General features: G+C 45.6%; 1 protein-coding gene and 1 long non-coding RNA gene across 3 annotated transcripts in view; one reads left to right on the top strand and one right to left on the bottom strand.

Annotated features, from left to right (window-relative positions):
* Window positions 1-20,693, bottom strand: part of pyd (zonula occludens-like protein polychaetoid) — a 448,973-nt gene that overhangs the window by 41,276 nt on the left and 387,004 nt on the right. For both annotated transcript variants that reach the window (XM_065435932.2, XM_065435931.2), the window contains exon 19: window positions 9,224-9,363. In XM_065435932.2, the coding sequence (XP_065292004.2) occupies window positions 9,224-9,363 (140 nt within the window). The remainder of the gene's footprint in view (window positions 1-9,223; window positions 9,364-20,693) is intronic.
* Window positions 1-20,693, top strand: part of LOC135904932 (uncharacterized) — a 240,890-nt gene that overhangs the window by 145,127 nt on the left and 75,070 nt on the right. Inside the window, exon 3 of the long non-coding RNA XR_011513814.1 lies at window positions 18,491-18,795. This is a non-coding gene — a long non-coding RNA (uncharacterized lncRNA). The remainder of the gene's footprint in view (window positions 1-18,490; window positions 18,796-20,693) is intronic.

Here is a 20,693-nt window from a genome sequence, read left to right as displayed (position 1 = left end):
GATATTGCGCATTAAAAGGACATCAGGAGCAGGTGTGACGAGGTAATCACCATCGGGCACAGGAAAAGATTATAGCAAATCGACGAAAGTCAAGGCTTTAGGCGGCAGGCGGATGAAGGCAGTTGTATTAAAGTTGTTCGGCAGTTCGGCATGAATATGCGTGAGTAGAGGAAGTTCGAGGCAAAGGGTACCGGCAGAACAGTTGATCAAAGCTGAATGTTCCGTAAGAAAGTCGAGTTCAGTCAAGGCTGGCCATGGGGACAATTGGTCAGTGCTGTAAAAAAGAACAGGAACGTGGTGGTCGGCGATACTAATACAGGAAGTACACATTCCAGTGACGTCAACAGTGCTACCATCAGCCACGCGTACAGCTCGAGTAGTAGGAGGCGTGAGAACCTTCTTCAGTCAACGACGGAGGTTACAACTGATTATGGACACCTGGGCTCCAGTATCTATTAACGCCGTCAAAGGGACACCGTCGACATGAACATTCAGTAAGTTCTGGCTCGTTGGGAGCATCAATGGGGGATTTCTACACGACGAAGATAATGCAGCACTACTCCCAGTGGACTTCATCTACTCCCAGTGCATGGTCTAGTTTTCCGTCTGAGAGGGTCCATAATTGGTTGGTGACGAATAGCGGCGTGGCTGGGGCAACGGAGACCGACGTGGCCAATGCGCAGGCAACGGACGCAAATGGGCCTCACTTCTTTCTTGCGCTTGCGCAGATGAGTTTTGTGTCTTCTTTCTTTTTTCGCCTCAGTGCTCTCTTCATTTGATAGTCGGCGTTTGTGTTGTCCACTTCTCTACTCTTGTGTCCTGTCTGCGTGCCTCACTTCTTTTTTGCGCTTGCGCAGATGAGTTTTGTGTCTTCTTTCTTTTTTCGCCTCAGTGCTTCCTTCAGTTGATAGTCAGCGTTCGTGTTGTCCACTTCTCTACTCTTGCATTCGCTTTGCATGCCTCACTTCTTTATTGTGCTTGCGCAGATGAGTTTTGTGTCTTCTTTCTTTTTTCGCCTCAGTGCTCTCTTCAGTTGATAGTCGGCGTTCGTGTTGTTCACTTCTCTACTATTGTGTCCTGTCTGCACGCCTCACTTCTTTTTTGCATAATGAATCCTTACCAACTAGCTCAGCTGTCTGTCATTCTAAGCTTTATTTCTTGTACTCTGAGCCCTTTTCCGTGTTCCCCTACTCCGTATATTCATTCAGTGTCGCACAGGCTTAAAAAAAGTTGCAAGTAGATATGATGTTAATGTTGCTTTCACTGCTCCCAATAAGCTAGGTAAGATATGCGCTGTCGCACAAAGGTAAAAGGAGCAGGTAAAAGGCAAAAAAATGAGCAGATATTTTTCCAGTGAAGCACAATAAGAACAACAGTTTTACTGACTGTTGTATGGGGGTGGTTTATAACATTCCCCTTAGCTGTGGCCAGTTCTACGTAGGGCAAACGGGATGGAGTATCAATCAGAGGCTAATGGAATATAGAAGGTTGTTAACCGGTGGATCGCCTTCTATTCTTTCCCTACATTGTCAAGATAGTAACTGCATGCCAGAGTTTGATGAATGGGCGATATTGTACAGGCATAAGAATGAAGATACGCATCTTATAATAGAGGCATGGCATATCTATAAAGGTGGAAGTGCATGCGTGAGTCCGCCTTCAATTACTTTACATAAGGAAGAGATTGAGTGCCTTAACAGTTATCTCTCATGAAGACTGGCACGTGTACCTGACTGACACATGGTGTTACCATTACTGAGCTTGCGCAGATGAGTTTTGTGTCTTCTTTCTTTTTTCGCCTCAGAGCTCCCTTCAGTTGATAGTTGGCATTTGTGTTGTCCACTTCTCTACTCTTGTGTCCTGTCTACACGCCTCACTTCTTTTTTGCATAATTGTCGTCCGGAGTTCTCCACTCAGTAGGGTTGCGGTATCTGGGAGGGGAATACTGATCGCTGTGAGGAATAGGTGTCGGCACCGGTCGGGCGTCAGGTTGGGAGACGAAACAGGCAGCAGGAAAACCGAGGTTGGCGAATTCTTGCTGCACAACTGCCTGAATGAGAGAGATCGCTGAGGCTGGTTGGTCAATGGTGGGGTAGAGTGGGCGTGGATGGAACGGTGCAGTACTTGTAGCCTTGAGCAAGACAAGATCACAGCCGTGTTAGGGTGCCGGGAAAATCGTGGAATGACGCGGTGACTTTTGGCGAGTTCAAAGCGGCTACATTCCTTGACAATGACGTCGATGGTGGACACATTGTAGAAGATCAACAAGTTGAACACATCGTCCGCGATCCCCTTAAGTACATGGCCAACTTTGTCAATCTCGGCCATTTTGTCTTTGACTCTCTGGCAAAGAGTGAGCACGTCTTGTATGTACGAGTCATACAATTCAGTAGAAGACTGAACTCGGGTAGCAAGCTCTTTTCTAGCAGCCAGCTGCCGATCGGTGGGATTTCCAAAGAGGTCCGTGAACTTCTTTTTGAAAGCATCCCAGCTAGAGATCTCGACCTCGTGTGTCTGGAACCAGACACGAGGAGTTTCGTCCAAGTAGAAGAGGACATTCGCTAGCATAATGGTAGGGTCCCAGCGGTTGTTTGGCTGAAACGCTCATACAGGGTGAGCCAGTCCTCAACGTTGACATTATCTTGGCTGGAAAATACGCCAGAATCACAGGGGTTAGTAACCGTAATGTACGTGGTTGGTCGGGTCGCAGGGAGTAAAAGCAGACAAGGTGTCGTCACCGGGAGCTATTGCGGAAAGCAGGACGGTGCGGCCGCTGTGGAGCTGAGGACGGGGAATGGCACCCTTCACCAAAATGTTACATGAACGAAGGAATACGAACTGGAGACTATTTACAAAGTGTATTTACAAAGGATAATGCAGCGCTGGCCAGTTCGGCCGACAGCTCGAGAGCCAGAGAGCATTCGTCGTCTTCGTCGGGGCGCCCACGTGCATCGGCCACAAGAAACACGCAATATGCATGTATCAATATCGACAACTGTGGGGCTCTTCCAGTACACATGCTTACGTTTTGCATAGCCTCAGCCGCAGCCATTTTTCAGCGGGAGGTGGACAACCTTTTCAGGGCCACGAGACATGTGGCGGTGTACTTGGACAACATCCTGCTTACCAGCGCCGACGATGGGGACCACCTGCACAACCTGCACAATGTCCTGGCACAATTGCAGGATGCTAGTCTCAAGCTCAAGCTGGCAAAGTGTGTCTTCCTGGCACCCAGTGTTGAGCACCTGGGACATGTCATTTCTCAGGCCTGCCTGGCCCTTGGCCCCCGCAAAGTTGATGCTGTGTTCAAAGCGCCTAAGCCCTATAACATGAAGGTGCTTCAGAGCTAGCTCAGCCTCATCAACTTCTACAGGAGTTTCCTGCAGAACCTGTTGGCATATCTACAGCCACTCCATCTTCTGCTTCAAGATGGTCAGCAGTGGGTGTGAAAGAAGAAGCAGGACGTGGCCTTTCAGCGCAGCAAGGAGCTAATCACCAAGGCTCCAGCACTGATACACTTCGATATGGCCAAGCTTTTCATCTTGACCATAGATGACCATCTTGACAAGGATGGCCATCAACACCCTGCGTCGTTTGCTTCTCATTGGCTCCATGCTGCAGAGCAACGTTACAGCCAGCTGGACAAGGAAGGCCTGGCCCTCATGGTTGGGGTTGAGCGCTTTGACCACTACCTGTGGGGCCAGAAATTCAAGGCGTTCACGGACTACAAGCCACTGTTGGGGCTGCTGGGGCCTGACAACACGATTCCTGTGCAAGCATCACCTTGAGTGATACGCTGGGCCTTCAGCTGGCAGCCTACAGCTACCAGCTGGTCTATCGTCTGGGAAAGGACCTGGGACCTGCTGATACCCTGTAATGCCTGCCCCTGCCAGAGGCGCCTGCTGCTGTTCCAGAGCCTGCTGAAGTGTTCATGCTGGAGCACACATACCCAGAGGTACTCTCTAAATATGTGATGTCGCAGGCGACCAGCCGGGACCCATTCCTGTCCCAGGTGATCAAGGCGGTGTCCCGAGGAAAGGTGTTAGTGCAGCAGGCCTACAGCCACAAGGCCGCTGAGCGGAGCCTGCAGCAGGACTGCATACTCTGGAGTTCCAGGATGGTGACCCCACAAAGTCTCTGGTCCAGGGTCCTGCAGTTGCTGCATGCGGGTCATCCTGGCATTCAAAAGACAAAGATGATGGTCCGGTCCCACGTCTGGTGGCCTGGCCTGGATCAGAACAATGCTCATATGGTGCCGAGCTGCCAAGTTTGCCAAGAGCTTCAGCGGGCCTCACGTCATGTGGAGATCACTCCCTGACCGTTTCCAGAGAGACCCTGGGTCCCGCCTGCATGTGGATTTTGGGGACCCTTCAAAGGCCAGTAGTTCCTGGTGGTGGTGGATGCCTTTTCGAAGTGGGTGCGGGTTCTGCCTGTCATCACTCCATCAGCAGGCACTACCACTGCGACACTGCGACAGGTCTTCGCCACCCAGGGGTTGGCGGATGTCATCGGGCCCGACAATGGACTAGCTTTTACCAGCACAGAGAATACATTGTGGTGCCAAAAAAGGAAAATAAAGACTTGGGAAGGAAGAGTACTAAACGACAGATTGAGCGCTGATTGATTGAGCGCCGATTGATTGAGTTCTTTTCACCAGCACAGAATACCTGACCTGGCTAATGAAGAACAGAATCCGTGGGCGATAGTTCCATCCTGGCACTCTGTTTCAAAGGTGCAGCTGTGCAGGTGGTGCAGACCATCAAGGACAAGCTCAAAAAGAGCCAGGCTGGAGATTTCTGGACAAAGGTTGCCCGGATACTGTTCCAGTGCTGGACCATGCCCCATGATGTCACTGGCCATGACCCCTGCGAGCTCCTGTTGGGCCGGATGGTTAAGACATGCTTGGATGTCTTGCATCTGGACCTCCCTTTGTCTGAGTCAGGAGCTCTGGTCTTCACCAGGAACTTCCATCCTGGCCCACCTTGGTCCACTGGACAGGCGGTATCTCCTGCCAGTGCTTCATCGCTGCTCATCCACATGTCGGACAGGACCATGTGGCACTAGCCCCCTGACAATGTTAGGCCTCACCTCAAGACCCAGCTTGAACCCTGGGCCAACACTTCAGAAGTTCAGCCCACAGGAGGCACTCACTACTTTTCACTGAACAGGTTAAGAAACGATGAAGCTACCCACGTCACCAAATTCAAATGTTGACAAGCAAAACAGCACAATGTGTGAGGGGGACATATTGTAACAGGTGAACTTTATGAGCATGCCTTTCTGCACGCTTCAAGAGCTGCATTGCATTGCCAGCAATAGTGCGGTCAAACCTCTTGTGCTAGGCACTGAAAAAAGGTATTTATTGATAATAATAAAATAAAATAGACTTGTCTTTCCTTTACTCATCACGCATATATAAAATTAATCAGGAATTTTATTTTCTATGAATGAATCTAACCGTGTCTCGCTTTAATTAAAAAATGCTTTTTTCCCCCAATGTTTGTTCCCTCCAAACATAGTCGTGCTTCAATTGCTGCTCTCATAACCTTGCTGATGTCGGCGACAATGTGTTCTGAACCGCATTGCGCCCAAAGCTTGGCAACCTATTTGGATTGACCTTGGGCCATGTGCAAGGTTGCCGGAGTAGGATGTGATGATTGCGATGTTGATGCTACTTATAATTCAGGCAAAGCCTCCAACACTGGCATTTGCAGTTAAATCTCTAAGGTGTAGTGCTGTGACCAAGGCGAGGCCTCAGAGATTACGATCTAACGTGTTATCTCTGAGGCCATACTTGATGTCTTGTCAATGTTGCCAGAGGAGATAATGGCGGCGGAGTCGGCATGCGCTACAGCCACGGACGGAGTCCACATAATTGAATGTAGAGATGGTGACTGTCCAAAATATTCGTTATCTTTACACATTAAGTCTATGGGGCCATTGGCAGTGGCGTGAAGCTGTCCATATTACAGAGCATGTCCAGATTATCGGTGTCCGATTTATTGGTCGGCAACGGTATAACAATCCAAGTGGATGTTGGGATGCGATTCGCTTTGTTGGTCGTGAAATCCTAAAATGCCATTCAGGAATGCCTTTGCCTACAAGAAGAGGAACCCGGTGGCACAGCATCTCCAGTGCCTGGCACCCCTCAATGAAAAGATAGGGCATCATCCATGCTTTCTGGTGGAACGTATATTGGACCGGAAGGTCTTTCGCATTCTTGAAGCGGAGTGGCGATCTGCTCTTGCCGATAACAAATGGGTGCAGTTTGCATGAACCATGGTTCCATATGTGCAGCAAGCAAAAATGAAAGCACCGTGCTTACTTTTTCTCCATATGTACTTCCATTCACATTCAATCTCCTGCTTAGCAACATCTGATGAAATGGTGCCATTTCAATTTTGGCAGAATTAAATATTTCCTACTATGCAAAAAGTGATGGTGTCTCCATGAGAAAAAGCGCACTTGCAGGAGTGCATGCAGTGTAGCTTTCGATACATCGAATGTGGCGGTGAATACGAGTTCGATGTATGCGTAAGGGATTTTACAACTGTTTGTTATAGACAATAATTCTATATATCCAAGCTAGATATATCCAAGATCAGCTGCATTCGGATACTTCTTTCTCCTCCTTCTTTTAATTTGACTCGCTGGATAATTCAATCAATTCCGTCAGTCTCATCAAGGTCGAATTAATGAAAGTCGGCTATTTTTATTTGGAATTAAGAGGAAGAAGTAGAGTTGTACAAGTCATGTAATGTGTACAGCAGATGACCTCTGGTTAATTATCGAGTTGACAGAATGGGAACACAGGCAGGGAAACACAGTTGAGGACGACAGGCAAAGAAGTAAATTTGCAGGGAACAGATGGAGTCGGCTGACTCAAGATAGGAGATCACTGGGGGACGCCTCTGTTTGGCTCTTGCAGTAGAAAACAGCGTGAGAAACGACGAATGAGACACACACAACATGCATGCACCAGGTCCTCGTTTCTCATACTGTTTCCTACAATAAGATGCAATGCCAACTATTCCAGTGTCACACTCTTTTGCAGTGGCCATGGCAACAATGATGATTTGCACTCTAAGCAGGCCAGCTATAGCAGTAAAAAATGTATTTCTCGAAGGCATGTGGTATGAAGTTATGGGTACGGGTGACTCTGGAAGTAGGAGCAATGGCAGCCCCAACAGCATGTGAGCATGCTATATAGTACTGGGGCCTAACCTCCCCAATCAGCTGGCACACGTTCACCGACTTGACACAAATCTTCACTATGCGGGGGGAACCTCAGAACGCAAGTGTGTCCACACTCACTAGTTGGGCAAAACATTAAGTTTGGAATAGCTTCTATGATCAAGTGTGGCAATTAGATGGGGTTTGCATCATTTCACTCCATTTCTGTTCATGTCTTGTCACATTAAAAGCTGCAGTGACTCTTACAATGCTACACTGAAAATGCAGCTTACATGTTTTTGTACACTACAGTTTTGAGAAAAAGAGTGCAACTCCTTAAACAAATCAACTAATCAATGCAGGGCATGCCAGTGGTACAGTTTCTAATAATTCTGATGATTGAGGGCACCACAAAAACATTGTCCTATGTGATTGTGTGGAAATTCATTAGCTAGATTCCTCAGCTTTTCCAAAATGCTGTACATGCATTGTCACCTGGCTTGAAAAGCTAGTCAGTAAGTACTATGCATGTTTGTCACATTAAGGAATTTAGCAAGCCCCACCCCCCTTTGGAATTTTGTTAAATGTTTCAGCCTTGTTATTTCTATAGTAATCACAATAAGGAAATAAAAATAGACAGTTTGCCATTACACCACAAAAGTTTCCAAATGAGTATCTCAGAAAATGTACCATCTTAATTTAGTTTGCAGCAGTTTTATAATTCAACCCTATTTCTTCACGTAGCAACCACAGACTCAACATTTGCATTCCCAGTAGCTGAACCAATTTGCATAGCCATTTCCTCATCCCTCAAATGAACAATGTGGGGAACCACATTCCTGTCTCCTCTATGACATTTTTCACAGATATTCCACCTCTTTCAAGATTAACCAGGTTGTCTTGCGGTCTTGAATTATTGGAAGATCGGTGCAAGAAGCAGAGAGTAAAAACATTATTTCAAATAATTCACGGCAAACTAAAAATTAATAAAGATTTGTATTTAAAACCTCCAGGCAGACTGAGCTCCCGCTTAAATCATAGTGAAGCTATTCAACCGTACTTGTCCCGAACCAATGCCTTTCATTGTTCGTTCTTCCCAGAGTCAATAGAGCTGTGGAACAAGCTGCGTGCAGAAATTGTTCGCAGTTCTGACACTGCATTGTTTACAAATGCAATCAAGGTTCTTTACTGAAACTGTACCATGTGGATATTGTAAAGTGTTTTCTTTTCCTTTTTTTCTCTTTTTCCTTTTTTCTGTTTGTGTGCATGCAGCAGCTGGTTGAACATTTGAATACATGTCTTACAGTCTGTATATCGCATCTTGTATTGTATCCATAGGACACTGTAGTGCATGTGCATATTTCTTTTGTATCTGGCTGTCTTGTACGAACGTATATGTAACATCCCTCCCTGTTATGACCCTCAACTGAGGGTTGACAGTATTTCTAAATAAATAAAAAAACATTTGTGCATCTCTTTGTTTATTGCATTATTCATTGTCATATTATGTTTAAGCTGCTTCTCCCTGTGACGCCTCAGCTCTAGGAGTAGAATTACTAAAATAAGGTATTACAGAATTTATAGCAACTATTGTGAAAAAGATTCACATGTTTTCAAGGGCTTCTCAGTTCCTGAGAAAGCAACATTCTGTCCATGACAAAAACATCAACTTCACACCCCCTTCCTTCCAACCCTCACCACCCACGGCAGCTCCCTTGAAAGAACCGGTGACATCATAGCCATCATTTTTTTTTTCTTACTGAAAAGCTACTATATAGATGAGATTGCCTTGACTTTTGGCCTTGTGGCCAGTTGCAAACAAATTTGAGCATGCACAGCTGAAAATAACATTTGGAGACTTCTAGGTACTTTGCAATATTGAAGGGTTATGAAGGTCTTGACTACATATAACACCAATATTGAAGGCTTCTAAAGGATTTCAAGGACTGCTGTTAAAGGAGGAAAACGCTGAGCACCACAGTGTTTGAAAAGCCTTGCAGAGGCAGGATATGTTGTGCCACAATTCACGGTGTGAGTGGCGCGAGCTTACCTGGGTGGCGGACGTGCTGTAGGTGGCCTCAGGGCAATCGTCGCAGGCTGTGCTGTGCTACGAGTGAAGCGGTATGGGTCATGTGGCGGTGGTGCCATCTGCCGTCCATATGCATCATAGACTGGAGCTTCATAGCCAGCCTGCACGTGATTGTTATGGGCTTAGGAACCTCAATACCTCCAACAGACAATGTGGAAAGAAGAATGAGGGGATGGTTGTTTTTCTCACTTTGTGGTTAAAACAAAGCTGAAAGTGCATTTGTATGCTCAGAGATGAAGAAAACACTAGTTGCAGAAAGCATGACTGCGCTTACAGTTGAACCCACTTATAACAACATTCAAGTGCCAAGAAAATTCCACTGTGACAGACGACAGTTGTTATAACCAGGTTGCATGAAAAAACAATGAGGACAGATATCAAAATATTTTAGTTAGACAGAAAGAAGGACTTTTGAATACACTTATAATATTACTGGTTTTAGCAACTTTACTCAGATGCGACAATTAGTAGCTGCAGCATCTTGAGCTTTTGTGTGTGTTCTATTGTAAAATGAACTGTTTACGACAATGTTCCCATGCTGCATTAATGGTATTATTGCTTAAAACAACTACATTTGACTGCTAGGTGTCTATGGCAAAAGAAAAAGTGAAACCTTGGAATAGAGAAAATGCAAATTGTCTGCATGCTGTGCATCGGCCACCTTGTCTGCCTCTCTTCTTTCCACCCCTCCAAAACATGGGTTGCAGTGAGCAGTTTACAAACAGACAGACATAGATCTGTCTGTCTGTTTACAGATTTGTAAACTTGTTACATCTATTTTTTTTTAATGCAATTAGTATTCTTTGCCTACTTCAGGCATTCAGGCTTAAGACAGACAGACACAGATCTGTCTGTCTGTCTGAAGCCTGAATTAGGCAAAGAATACTAATTGCCTTAAAAAATCACGTAAGATGTTTACAAATCTGTAACTCGGCACCAAAAAACAGATATCACAGTTCTCTAAACTGCATCTGTTACAGCATCCAAAGCGGACAAATTTAAGATATAAATTTACAGCATATGTGAATTTGTTGCAATATTTACAGGGATGTCTTGAGAACTTTACTCACATATTTGTGGTATATTTCATAGGGGTGTGTATTTCATCAATTTTGTCCACTTCATATGTATTATTATGTGCAGTTTACAGAAATGTGATATTGTTTTCAGTGCTACATTACAGACTTGTACACTTCATAGTTTCATTTCTTGAATTTCTGCAATTTTCAACAATTTTAAATGGGTAAGCATTTCTATGGTTACCCTAGATGATGGCTTAGGTTACCCTAAGATGATGGCTTTCAAGATAGAGCCAGACAGCTCTGGAAGAAGATGATGACAAATGCGGAAGCAATGACATGAAAATTTGGGGGTGGACCAAGTTACATTTCGGGGTAGGCCAACTTTAAATTTAGGGGCAGGCCAACCTAAATTTGGGGATGGGCCAGCTTGAAATTTGGGGATGGACCAACATATCTGGGGATAGGTGAACTTGAAATTTGGGGGTGGGCCAACTTACATATGAGAGTGGGTCAACTTGAAATTTGGGGGTGGGCTAACTTACATATGAGAGTGGGTCAACTTGAAATTTGCGGGTGGGCCAACTAAAATTTAAGGGTGGGCGAACTTTGTGGGTAGTGAAGCAGGGTTAGGGAACAATTTAAGGGTGGGCCAACTTTGGGAGTCGTGAAGCAGGGTTTGGGTACAGGCTAGTTGGTAGCCCATTGTAAACATCACTTACAGTGCAAGCATAGACAGAAGGACCGAAAGAATGATGAAGACAAGCGCTGACTTCCAATTGATGTTTATTTTGAGTAACAAGCATATATACCAACACACCAAGACAAAAGCACCCCCTCCAAAGCATGAAGCCAGCATGAGTACGCATTCAAAATTCAAAGGAACCACAACCACCTCCTTAGGATGAACGAGCACACATGTGCGACCTCAGAAAAGTAAGTTCTTTATCTGTTAATGTATTTGACGGCTTGCTAACCGAGTCACCTCTAGCTATCGCTGCTGCTTCAGTGGTAAGTCTAGTGTTTTCTTTAGGATGTCTAGCTAAGATAGTGGTTTTTTCAAAGAGTGGATTACAGTCGCATTGTGCACAATGGACACCTAGAAACCCTTCTTGCCCTTTGCCCACTTCATTGCTATGTTCTTGCAATCTAACATTTAGACATTTAGCTGTCTGTCCTATATAAGACTGACTGCATTGCGGGGTATATTGTAAACTACACCTTTCGAACAATCTGTATACTTTTTTCTGTGATTGATACTGCAAGACCTACATTCCTTAGCAATAGGATTAGTTCTAACGCAACGCTGTGCAAGTTTTGTAGGCGCAGAGAAAACAACACCGATACCTGCTATTTGTACTATTTTTTTAAGTTTGTGAGAGATCCCATCAACGTGCGGGATAACAGCTGTTTTGTTTCTTCGATCATGTGCCTGAGGCTCAATGCTGTGAGGATCAGTGCTTAACCTACTACATAACTTCTCTGAGACTGGAACAATAAGTTTGCTAGGATACCCTGCCATCCTCAACCGAGCAATCTGCGAACTGAAACTAGGTTCTATCAAATGATAGCAGGATTTTGTTAGTGCATTATGCAAGCAAGCATGAACGATACTTCTCTTAATCAGTTTTGAATGGGTGGATGCATAGGATAATAGAGGCTTATTGGCATGTGGCTTATACATCCAGCATACATGTTGCCAGGCAAAGCATAGTTTCAGATCTAAAAACTTGAGGGACCCATTCTCCAGAAGTTCAAGTTCAACACAGCTGTCCTAACAGAATAAAAAAATCATCCACAGAACAAAAGGCTTTTTTGATGTTTGTAATGCCCAACCGTGATATGACGTTCCTGTCTAGGTAAGCCAAAAATAAATTGCTCAACAAGGGCACGATACAAGACCATATACATATCCCGCCTTTCTGAAGAAAAAAATTCCCATTCCATTCGGCGAAGGTTGAGGAAAGGTAAAGTTGAAGCAATATTATAAAAGCAATTTTGGGAGTAGGAGCACTTGAATTTGGGGGTGGCCCAATGTTCAATTGAACGCTACTGAGCATCTTTCAGTTCAGCTCAGTTCAGTTTATTGTCCTTAAAGGGCCCCTCATCAGGCTCCATAACAAATTTTGGTTGTATGCTGGAAGTTGTTATGTGTCCTCTAGGGAGCGTTCTGTCACAAAAAATTTTCAAATAGGCTCATTAATAGCCGAGATAGAAATATTTCAGTGCCGTGAACCCATGATTTCAGCAGGTGGGCTCCACTGCCAAGCAAGACACTCTCTCCACTTCTCTCTGCCTTCGCAAGCAAAATTCCTTTCCTGCGTTCTCCCATAACAGACCTCGAGGATCCTGTGACGCATGCATCACAGGCCCCACCTTCATTTTTTTTTCTCCTCACTTTTTTTTTTCTTGCGCTACGCATTTCCATTGACTGCGCCGCATGCGAGCTGTTGTCTCGTTTGTGTAGCGCACGATTTTGCGCATAGTGCACAAGGAAACATGACTAGTGGTATAATTCAGTGCTACACGAATACTGAGGCAGAACAAGCAGATTGCAGAGCATAATCATGCACTGGAACACGGTAGAAAATGGCATAGTTTCAGTACCTGCACATGTGACCGCATGACCATGGGAACAACAAGCAGACAAAGCAGAAGTACATCTCTCTTGCTTCGATGTGAAGTAAAACAAAAAACATGCAGATATGCTGTTTGTGTGTTTTATTATTTCTCTAAACTTCAATTCCATCAATTCAAGCTAGAGATTACACAAATACCAGATAGTGCCTTGAATAATTCTCAAAGTCACGTGTCACCACGAGCAACGTCACACTGCGGACGCGATTACATACGTGCAGGGGCACAATTACGTCACCATCCGGCTTGGAGCACGGTGGCCGCGAATGAAGAGGGAAACGGCGTTCGGATTAAAATTTCAGATCTTTCCATTGCGCGTAGTGATGTAATACCTTGCAGACATGATTGTTATTGCACAATGTATGCTCTGCGCTTGTCAGTTCAATATGGCCAGACCTGGTGAGAGGCCCTTTAAAAACCCCCAGAGGGTGTATTACATAAGGGGTGGGTTTTACATAAGTTCCACGTTATGTATGCATCATTAGCTATATGCAAAGTGATCAATCACATGCTGTTGGAACAAAGACGGGCAAGCGACGTCAACAATGTCAGCAGGAAGGCCACTCCAGTCTTCAGCTGTTCGAGGAATTACCGAGGCGGAAAAATGAGCGCTTTGGGCACACAGGCGTGCGACTTGCTGCGGGTGACTGGTGCGGTGAGAAATGTGCGCTGTGGGAACGATGTATGGCACATGATAAAGACTGCTGAAAAAAAACTTGGGATAGAGCTCAAGATTAGCAATGCATCGGCGATTAGATAGTAGTGTTAATCTGGATTCTGCTTTAAGAGCAGAAATACTGACATCATATGAATATTCTGAGTGAATGAACCTAGTAGTGCGGTTATGAACAGATTCAAGTGAGTTGATAAGACAAGCTCGATGTGGGCTCCAGATGGCAAATGCATATTGCAGTTTTGCTTGAACAAGCGATTTGTGTGCAAGCAATTTTACATTTTGTGGAGCCTGACGGAGATTACACTTCAAAACGCCTATTGTCATATTAGCAGTGGATATAATGTTAGAAATATGTTTACGCCAGGACAGATCATTGCACACAGTGACACCTGAGTCGACTAGTCCGAGAGGCATGCTTTCGATTTGGTAAAGAAATACCATATGATTACTGCTATGAGTGACTGACATAACTTTACATTTTTTAGCATTAATTGTCGTTAACCAATCGTCACACCATGTTAGTATGTTGGCGAGGTCTTTCTGCAAGGCTGTTTGTTTGAGGGTGTTATATACAGAGCGATAAATTACACAATCATCAGTGAACATTCAGATGTTAGTGGACACATGTGAAGGTAAGTCATTATTATATATTAAAAATAATAGAGGGCCAAGAACAGATCCTTGAGGGACACCTGATGTTACTGGTACAGGGCTAGACAGGTGACTATTGATAACAACAGATTGGGAGCGGTTACTAAAATTCTATAACCCAATTCAAAACATCAGTATGTAAATTAGGTCTTGTAAGTTTTAATATTAGATGCTAATCAGGGACGTTATCGAAAATGACGTCAATTTGTATGTTAGTATCAAGGTTAATGTGAACATCATGCAGGAAGATGGCCAGCTGTGTTGCACACGAGAAACCTTTGCAGAATCTGTGCTGAATGAGATAAAAAAAGTGATTTGAGTCAAGAAAATCTATGATAAGCGAGTAGATGACATGTTCTATGATCTGGCAAGGGACACTTTTAGGGAGATGAAGCGGTAATTTAGTGGTGAGTTTCTGTTACGTGATTTGTGGACTAGAACGACCTTCCCAATTTTCCAGTCATCTGGAATGAAACCTGAAGAAAGAGACTGGGCAAATATCAAAGACAGATATGCTGTGGTAATATGCTTCGTGTTATATAAAATTTTTGAATTAATCTTGTCCATGCCAGAAGATGATGAACACTTGATTTTGTCCATGACCACACACATACCATCTACATTGAAAACGATTGCTGGCATTGAAGAATATATATTAAGCAATGGCAAAATGGGAGGCGCATCAGATTTGTTGGTGAACACAGTAGCAAAGTGAGAATTAAACACGTCAGCACAATCGTAATCCTTAATAATTTCGTCCGGTTCGTTAGTTGTCCTAATAGTGGGTATTTTGCTATTGTTTATGACTCTCCAAAATTGCCTCGGATTATTTATTAGATTGGTAGATCTCTGTGGTAAAAGGAGTGTCCAGCATGACATAGTGCGTCAACATCGTTCTGTTCAGCTTCATAATATTTATCCCAGGTGCATGGGCGTCCTCGTTGCTTGGCAACGCGATAATTTTAAAAAATTTTCAGCTGTTTTAGGGCTGTCATGAGCCCTGTTTTTTCTTGAGAGAAACGAACAATCACTTTAGGAATTAATTTGTTTGTAAGTTATCTTAGCTTGTTCTTGAAGCGCATCCAGTTGCTGTTAATGGTATGATTTTGGAAAGTGGATCGCAATACAGGAAATAATGTATTCATAGCTGTCAATGCTTCATAATTTCCTTTGTCGTATAGACATATTGTTTTCTTAAAAGTATCCCGTGCCAACAAACTGAGCGAGAAAGTGGCATGGATGACTTTACGATAACTGATCTCGGGTAAACAGCAAATGGATGAAAGGATGTCAGCGTCGTGAGTTATGAACACCTTGCGAGTAAGCGAGCGCGTTGAGACGCTTGGTGCGTTTTCATTGGGCCTTACCAAGGCGCACTCAGGATGCAGGCAAGAGCTTGTATAGACAAGGAATGTGCTCATAACACAGACGTGCGTGAGGAAGGGTGACATGGCATCACGGCGATGCACTTGCCCCTCACACAAGGCCCCACGTGTTACTGCAGCAGCTGGCGTTTGCTTTCGAGCGCTCTGCTTCATCGAGGTGCACTTGTGCCTGGCGTTCTGGCTCAATAGGCATAAATGCATTGAAGGGGTTGGATGTGGCGAGAAAATCTGTGAGTTGTCTACTAAAGGTCAAAAATTCTTTACCACCGGAAGGGCCATGTGTAGATGGGCATAAGCTAGGAAAGCAAAGTAAGCAACATTAAGCAAAAATGAAGTCACAGCCAAGTCAAACAATGCTTGTATTTTAGTAGAGAATTCTCAGAACTTCTGTAGTTAATTCTTTATTTAGAAATATGGACAGCCTAAATGAGAAACCTGCTTACTCTAGTCATTAGATTTTAACCTGCTCTTTTAAATGCGACAAACACCATCAAAAGCAGTGCAGTCGTTGCAGAGGAAAACAAGTTATTTGTTCTATATATTTAGATAGGAACCCCTGGGCTGAAGCTTTGTGCACCGAAAGCATGGATGTGTATGGGCTCTGCTCCCACCAGAATGCAGTGGTGGTGGCAAAGATTGTGACCTCGTGCTCAGCAGAAGAATGCCATGTCAGCAGCCACTGTGGCAGGTGTCACAAAAAGCGGGTCACCAGTCTTAAGTACACAAACTACAACGAAGTTCCTCTTTAACCCTTTCGCTGTCACGGACATACCGGTACGTCATCGCGCTTCCCCCCCACAGTGTCACTGACGTACCGGTACGTTCTCTATTGTGCGTTCAAAATTTCGCGCCTGAACGCAAAGCTGGCGCTCCTGGATTGGCCACGCCATCTGTTGACTCTTTCTACAAGTTCGTATATTCACCCCGACCTGTGTTACTCCATGTATTGAAGAGTACGGTGCGACTGCCACTCCCCACTTTCTCTTTGCTGAGTGGCGCAGTGGCTCCGCGTTCGCTGGATCATCCGTCGCGCGCGTGAAGTTACGGGTTCAAGGGTTGTTCTGCCACCTCCACTGGTTTGAAGGTTTTTATTTTTCTTCTGTTGGTGTGCCTGCTGCGGCGCGTCAAGTTCAGGCGCACGTGGCGTTGCCTCTCCGAAAAGGGTGACTTGATTGCTGCTTTCGCTCTCTCGCCGCACCCTCGCTTCCGACTTGCAGCAGTAAACGTAAAGCTCTTCGAACTTTGTTTTAGCCTTTTTCCATCTCCCTCTGTCTTCTTGATCACGCAACGTCACATTTCTCTCCGTTGTGCGGGCGACTGAAAGCGCATCCTCCCTGCGTGCGGTTACTTTCGGATGACTCAGCGCGTGGGACCTTCGTCTGCTCATTGGAGCGGTGGCTCAATTCCGACTCAGATTACGAGCCGAGCTCGGATTCGGACTCGGACAGAGTCGCATGCGAGGAAGAGGGTTCCGCATCGTCAGATTCGGATGTTAAACGGATTTTATAGTCAGGCTGATGATGATGATGATGCTTACTAACAGCAGCTGCAGAACACTGAAATGTGCATATTGCATTGACTATGTTACTTGTATACCAATTATATTTAAAAATAAATTGCTATGTTCATTCCCTGTTATGCTCTTTCCCTGAAACCAAGCCGACACTGGGGGTGCGTCACGGCCAGAAAGGTCCGACAGTGAAAGGGTTAAGGGAAAGCACTAGACTCCAGTAATATGCATGTGTGTGCAAGGAGAGCGGCACAAAGATTTCTGAACATCCTGAAACCCGGAATATCATCGTGCCCCCATATTTCCTTACATTCGAGTTCTTTGATAGCATTTTAAGCGTGAATTCATGAGAAGAATATGCTTACATTTATGATCAGAACTCTGCAAACAGTATGACGTGAAGTTTCAATGCATGTGCTCTTCTGTAACCCTTTTGGTGAAGTTGCCTTTTTTCCACACTGCATGAGGTGTCACTTTTTCCATTTGAGAGAGCCGCTGAGATGCCTGCACTGGGATGTAAGATATGCTTTCTCCTATACTACACCGCATGCAGGCTGCACAGATTAGCGTGACTGGCATGACTGCAGGGTTTTTCGTATATTGCATGTTTCACGCACGCTCTATTCACTTCGTGCAGAGCACTACGCATTTAACTTTCAAAGCGGCTAGCATAGTGCCTTCTCTGGCACTGCTTCAGAACATTCTTCAGTGCTTGTTGAAGTCGAGAGTAGGACAAGCGCTCGTGCTACTGGTCGGGTGGCTGGCTGCATCAGGCTGCATTTTTTCCACGATTTCGTGAGTAATTTTTATTTTGAGCATCAAATTTTACCAGTGGGTTATTTTTAAACATCCAGGGAACCCATTCGATGCAAGGGAAGGGACCTAAAAGGGTTTGTTTATTCCTTTTGCGATCGCATCTTCCGGCCCATAGGCGGGGAGGCCAATATGGCCGCAACTAAGCGGGTATGAGGCTCTGTCGCAGCTGAGGCCAGTGCACGGGGTCTCGCCCTCTATGGACAGGCTGACCAGTACTGGAAGCACCCCTCGCTCGGGAGATAGTGCGTTTTCGCTAAGCGGCGATGAAGTTATTTGTATGTTTGGACAGGGCATCGATATACAGGGGGGTGCGGTAGTGGAGCTTGGTATAAGGGATGTGAGCAATGCAACTGGCTGTGAATTCAGGTCCTACAAACTCTACTTAGGTGACCTCGGAAGCAGATTGTAGATTAAGGGAGATGTGGAATGAGGTTGCGATGCAACAGAAGCATGTTGAGGACATCCTTTTTGACGATAAGACTAAAGCTAGGAATCAGGTCTGCGATGAAATTATAACTGAAATGAATGGGATAGTTAGGATTTGTGCAGATTTTCAAGCGGCTGCGGTGCTATGAGACGGCGTGGTGCAGGAGCTCCGAAGACAGCTTGACCAAGCCAGACAGGAGGCCGCGGATCTCAGGGTGCGCGCAGCTGTTGCGAATGCGTCGGGCCCCGCGCAGTCTTACGGCGGTGACTGGTCGGGCGAACGCTAGCAGCTGGTGGGGGCCGTGACGTGGGGGTCCTGGGTGGCCCCAGGACTTGCTGACATCGACATTATACCTGCTGGAGCTGACACAACAAAGACATGGATGCAAGAGCACATCGCCTTCTTAACGCCGGTAAGTAGTACAGATACTCCTGCAAAAGACGTCCTGCGGTTGCTCAGGGCAAATGTGGATCTCAATCGCACAAGAATAGGAGAAACATCCCTTCGGGAGATGCGATTGGGGTCACTATGCTTGTTAGAGAAAAAGCTACATTAGAAAGGTTCCAGAAGGCAGTGAATGAGAGCCCTGCCACGAGATCTGCAATGACAATGAGGGTACCAGAAAAAAGGAAACCACATGTAAAACTTATTGGGGTTGATCCTGATATATCGCCTTCTAACTTTATCGCGACAATTAATACCAGAGACCCAGGCCTGGATCTTGATACAACTCAAAGTAAAGTCATTGTTTCATTTCAGGAAAGAAGTGGCACTATGTCACACGTCATAGAAGTACACCATGCTGATTGCAAAGAACTCATGTGCAAAGAAAGAATATGTGTAGGTTGGACTGCAGCACGTGTGGTTGAAGATTTATATGTATCATTTTGCACATTTTGCATGCTGTACAGACACACACGCCACTTTTGCCCTTGTCAAAGAAGTTGCGTCCAGGGCAAGTTATACAAAGTGTGCTAGAAACCATTTAGCACAGACTTGCAATATTAGAATGGGGGACACGGAGGTGCGTTGTGTGGCGTACAGAGGCATTGGACGTTAGTCCGCAGGACACCCAACGGGGGATATCTGCTGCCCTACGCGGGCGGAAGGGGTGGCCCGGCTAAAAGTGCGCACCGATTATGGGCATTAATTGGGGTGGGGCCCGCCGCGTCGCCTCCTTAGGGTCAGGGCACGGTGGGCCTGCTGCACAGGTTTCGCATCCCGTCGTGGCTTGCGTGCAGGAGGCTCAGTGGCCTGTGGTAGGACGTGGGCCGGGGAAGTGGGAGAGTGAAAATCTCTCTCCCTCATTTGGGAAATCATCACGCAATGGTTCGAGGCTGAGATTGAGTGTGAACGTCTCCCGTAGCTTGGGGCTTTCTGTTCCTTGCCCGACCGTATTGGCAGTGCGGCAGCGGCATGGGTGGGGGCACTGTCATGTTTTCGTTGAGGTCCCGGGCAGCGGAGGACGGCATTTGGCCGCAGCACGTGGGAGTCGTGAATATCTGATGGTGATGAGTGCACACACTGGGTTGAGAGGTGGTGCAATGGGCAAGTGAGGGAGACGGCCGGCAAGTCTCGATTTAGCTCTGAATTATCTACTACAATTTATCGGTAATAATGAAACTGGCGATATGGGTTACCTCTAAAATTACTTCTGATGGACATTTGAAACTCATCCAGGCAAATTTGGACCATGCGAAAGCGGCGACAATGGTGTTGGTACGTACTATGAATGAAAAGGGAATTGATTTTACGATTGCCTGTGACCCTTACGTCAGAGCAACTGTGATCCCCGGCATTCCGGCACGTCACCACAAGTTCGCCTCAGCCTAACATCTGCGTGTAGTTATATTTGGAGATGGATCCGGGTTCAATTGCTTCCCTATCACCATCAGCACCAATGCCGTGGCTGTGAGTTTGACGACACCCTCTCTCGCCTTCCTCCTGATAGGAGTCTATGCGCCTCTGCATGCCGATATTGCTCCATACCTGGACATGGTACCTGACTGCATAGAAAGGTCAAGGACAGACAATATAATTATCGCTGACGACCTCAATGCAAAGCATATTAAATGGGGTCAAGGCAGCAGGGATAAGTGGGGTGCAGCAGTAATGGAGCTAGTGTGTGAACACGGTCTGCAGATTCTCAATGGCCCAGAGTTTGAAACTACCTACAAAAATCAATACACCGCCAGCTGAATTGACGTAAAATTAGCCAGCGCAGCGATGGTCAACAGGGGCTACACATGGTGCATGTCTGACGAAGAAACTTTGTCAGAACACCGGCACATTGAACTTTCGCTCGCGGGA

The sequence above is a fragment of the Dermacentor albipictus genome, chromosome 4 (genome assembly GCF_038994185.2).
Source record: "Dermacentor albipictus isolate Rhodes 1998 colony chromosome 4, USDA_Dalb.pri_finalv2, whole genome shotgun sequence".
Lineage (NCBI taxonomy): Eukaryota > Metazoa > Arthropoda > Arachnida > Ixodida > Ixodidae > Dermacentor > Dermacentor albipictus.
This window is presented reverse-complemented; position numbering and strand designations above follow the sequence as displayed.